The 3,447-nt window shown below is 28.1% G+C and overlaps 1 protein-coding gene across 1 annotated transcript; it reads right to left on the bottom strand.

Moving 5' to 3' along the window:
- Nucleotides 1-1,142: 1,142 nt before the first annotated feature.
- LOC111617439 (bromodomain adjacent to zinc finger domain protein 1A-like) lies at nucleotides 1,143-3,191 on the bottom strand. The gene is made up of 2 exons (XM_023358729.1): nucleotides 2,835-3,191; nucleotides 1,143-1,443 (listed from the first exon to the last, which is right to left on the bottom strand). Exons 1-2 carry the CDS (start codon nucleotides 3,020-3,022, stop codon nucleotides 1,272-1,274), a joined length of 360 nt encoding a protein of 119 aa, XP_023214497.1. The 5' UTR covers nucleotides 3,023-3,191; the 3' UTR covers nucleotides 1,143-1,271.
- Nucleotides 3,192-3,447: the final 256 nt, after the last annotated feature.

Here is a 3,447-nt window from a genome sequence, read left to right as displayed (position 1 = left end):
CATGAAATGCAATTATTTTCATTAATAATTCAACAATTTTTTTGGGAATGTTAGTAATCTTTTAATATATTTAGTAAATTTTCATAATTTCTTCCATTTTGTTATGAGCTAATAATATAAACAATGATTTGAACATAACTTTTCATTTTATGTTTATAGAATAACATTACCACTTTTAAAGACCATTTAACATAGAAAGGATTTAATATTTACAGTAATAAATTGTAATATTGAATATTACAATATAATGCTGGTAATACTAAACTTGATTTGATGCTCAAAGCATTCCAAATAAAGATAGCTATCTTCTAGATGTATTGATCGGCAGAAAAAAAATTTTTAGCTCACAAAATATATGTTCTTTGTATTTTCCAGTTAAATGTAAATGATATTAATGGTACAAAAACATTTAGAATTCCACAAAATGAATTGTGTTTTATTGTAGTACTGTATTAATACATTACAAAATAATCGACTAGAAGATGCTATGTTTCGCCACTGCCTTATAAACATGCAGTCTGTGGGTGAAACTATGGGATGTTGTTCTTAAAGCATAAAGTTACAATATTTGTTTTTGTTAACTGTTTGTGCTCTTTATTGAGTGCAATCCAGATGAAATAGAGTGGGGTGCTGATGGTGTTAAATCTATATGAACCAGACCTGTTTTATTGGTTGCATTGTATTATTTCAATTATTCGGCTAATCTGAACAGGACTCAGCCCCATTAGTTCAAACTAGTGAGACTCTACTGTATTTCTTTGATTTTGCTTATCAAAATAGTCAATCTCTTATTTTTTTAATAAGTAGTCAATATTTTACTAATGTTTCTACCAAATTTATTTATTTAAAAACACAACAAATCAATTAACAATATACTGGCACTACAATCTTTAAAGAACTGAAGCAATGTTTTGAAATTTGAAGAGTTTTAAACAAAAGAATTAGGGATTTAAATTTAAATGTGAAAAAAAAATATGCTAGTTCACCAACCTCTAGAAAACAGAATTAACAAACATTGCAAATTGTATGAAGAGAATGACTGTTTCTAATATACTCTTAACAAAAATTACAATAATTTTCATAATTATATCATTTTAAAAATTTTGGTTTAAAAAACAATTCTCTTGGAAAACTAAGATAACTAGGTTTACATGATATGACTACTATTTGTTGATGTTTTTAGATGCAGTAAAATATCAGTATAAGTGGTTTTGTGTAAACCAGTCTTAAAATATATAAAGTTTTAATTATATCATGAAAGACATTTGAAATTACCTTTGATACTGTTTATCTGTATTTTCATCAGTAATGGAATAATCATAATCAATGTCATTGCTGTCATCATCATCATCTTCATAATAAACTGGTTTCTTCTTAACAGGTGATGGAGGCTTCATTTTATACTGACAATTTGTGCAATACCAATCACCTTGAGTTTTTTCTATCACCAATAGATAATAATAGCTGAGCTCTTGTTTTATATAATCCAGATTGAAACTTACCACTATGTTTTTCAGCAGCAGCCTTTTTTGCTGACAAAGATAAACATTTTGGACAATTCCACACACCTCTTGGTACTCGGCGTAAAGGTGGATTAACACATTCCAAATGAAAAGCTAATGGACAACCATCACAGCATATTAAAGTACCACCTTTACTACATACATCACAAGTGTCTTCATTTTCTTCACTAAAAAATGATTAAAGCTTAATTTGAGCATGAAATGCAATTATTTTCATTAATAATTCAACAATTTTTTTGGGAATGTTAGTAATCTTTTAATATATTTAGTAAATTTTCATAATTTCTTCCATTTTGTTATGAGCTAATAATATAAACAATGATTTGAACATAACTTTTCATTTTATGTTTATAGAATAACATTACCACTTTTAAAGACCATTTAACATAGAAAGGATTTAATATTTACAGTAATAAATTGTAATATTGAATATTACAATATAATGCTGGTAATACTAAACTTGATTTGATGCTCAAAGCATTCCAAATAAAGATAGCTATCTTCTAGATGTATTGATCGGCAGAAAAAAAATTTTTAGCTCACAAAATATATGTTCTTTGTATTTTCCAGTTAAATGTAAATGATATTAATGGTACAAAAACATTTAGAATTCCACAAAATGAATTGTGTTTTATTGTAGTACTGTATTAATACATTACAAAATAATCGACTAGAAGATGCTATGTTTCGCCATTGCCTTATAAACATGCAGTCTGTGGGTGAAACTATGGGATGTTGTTCTTAAAGCATAAAGTTACAATATTTGTTTTTGTTAACTGTTTGTGCCCTTTATTGAGTGCAATCCAGATGAAATAGAGTGGGGTGCTGATGGTGTTAAATCTATATGAACCAGACCTGTTTTACTGGTTGCATTGTATTATTTCAATTATTCGGCTAATCTGAACAGGACTCAGCCCCATTAGTTCAAACTAGTGAGACTCTACTGTATTTCTTTGATTTTGCTTATCAAAATAGTCAATCTTTTATTTTTTTAATAAGTAGTCAATATTTTACTAATGTTTCTACCAAATTTATTTATTTAAAAACACAACAAATCAATTAACAATATACTGGCACTACAATCTTTAAAGAACTGAAGCAATGTTTTGAAATTTGAAGAGTTTTAAACAAAAGAATTAGGGATTTAAATTTAAATGTGAAAAAAAAATATGCTAGTTCACCAACCTCTAGAAAACAGAATTAACAAACATTGCAAATTGTATGAAGAGAATGACTGTTTCTAATATACTCTTAACAAAAANACAAAATTTGTAAATTTCAATAACTAAAATACAAAGAAAAATTCTTACTTTAAGAGGTGGTTTTAAGCAGTAGAGATGAAAACCACGATTACACTCATCACACAAAAGCATATTTTCACCATCACCTTTTCTTCTGCATATTTTACAACGAGCTTGCAAAGCTGATAATGACCATACTACACTTTTTTCAAGTGTTGCTAAATGCAAAAAAAGTTGAGAGAAACTAGTGCATGTCATTAATGAGTCTTGCCATCTTTCCAGGGGATTGCTTTTTATTTTTTCAGATGATGAAAAATTTCTTGCTAAAATTTAAAGAAAATATTAAAATTAAAACAAGCAATTTCATTTGATTTATATTATTTATATTCATTTGTTTGTTAACAAATAAATAAATAAAAAAAATCATCAGTTACTTATTGTATAAACAGTAGAGTCACTTTATTATGACTACCAGCTAATATCCAGAATAACTGCCATTTGCAGCTTGGACAGCAGCTAGACTGAGTAATTCAATAAGATGCTGGATGGTTGCCAAAGGTATCTGGAACCATGTAGACTGCAAGACTGCATTCAATAGTTGCTGACAGAGCTTTGGAGCAACCATTTTTTTGAGTTGCTCCACTCTGGCATCAAAGTATTTGCTCCAGCTCTGCTCCATGTTC

The sequence above is a fragment of the Centruroides sculpturatus genome, unplaced genomic scaffold (assembly GCF_000671375.1).
Source record: "Centruroides sculpturatus isolate CEXI.00-Female unplaced genomic scaffold, Cexi_2.0 scaffold6160, whole genome shotgun sequence".
NCBI classification, from domain to species: domain Eukaryota; kingdom Metazoa; phylum Arthropoda; class Arachnida; order Scorpiones; family Buthidae; genus Centruroides; species Centruroides sculpturatus.
This window is presented reverse-complemented; position numbering and strand designations above follow the sequence as displayed.

Bases quoted from the DNA above. Each gene is read 5' to 3' on its own strand.
- LOC111617439 (XM_023358729.1), bottom strand. From the start codon at position 3,022: ATGACATGCACTAGTTTCTCTCAACTTTTTTTGCATTTAGCAACACTT. The intron at 1,444-2,834 runs AGTAAGAATTTT...TCTATTGGTGAT, and splicing joins TGCTTAAAACCACCTCTTAA to AGAAAAAACTCAAGGTGATT.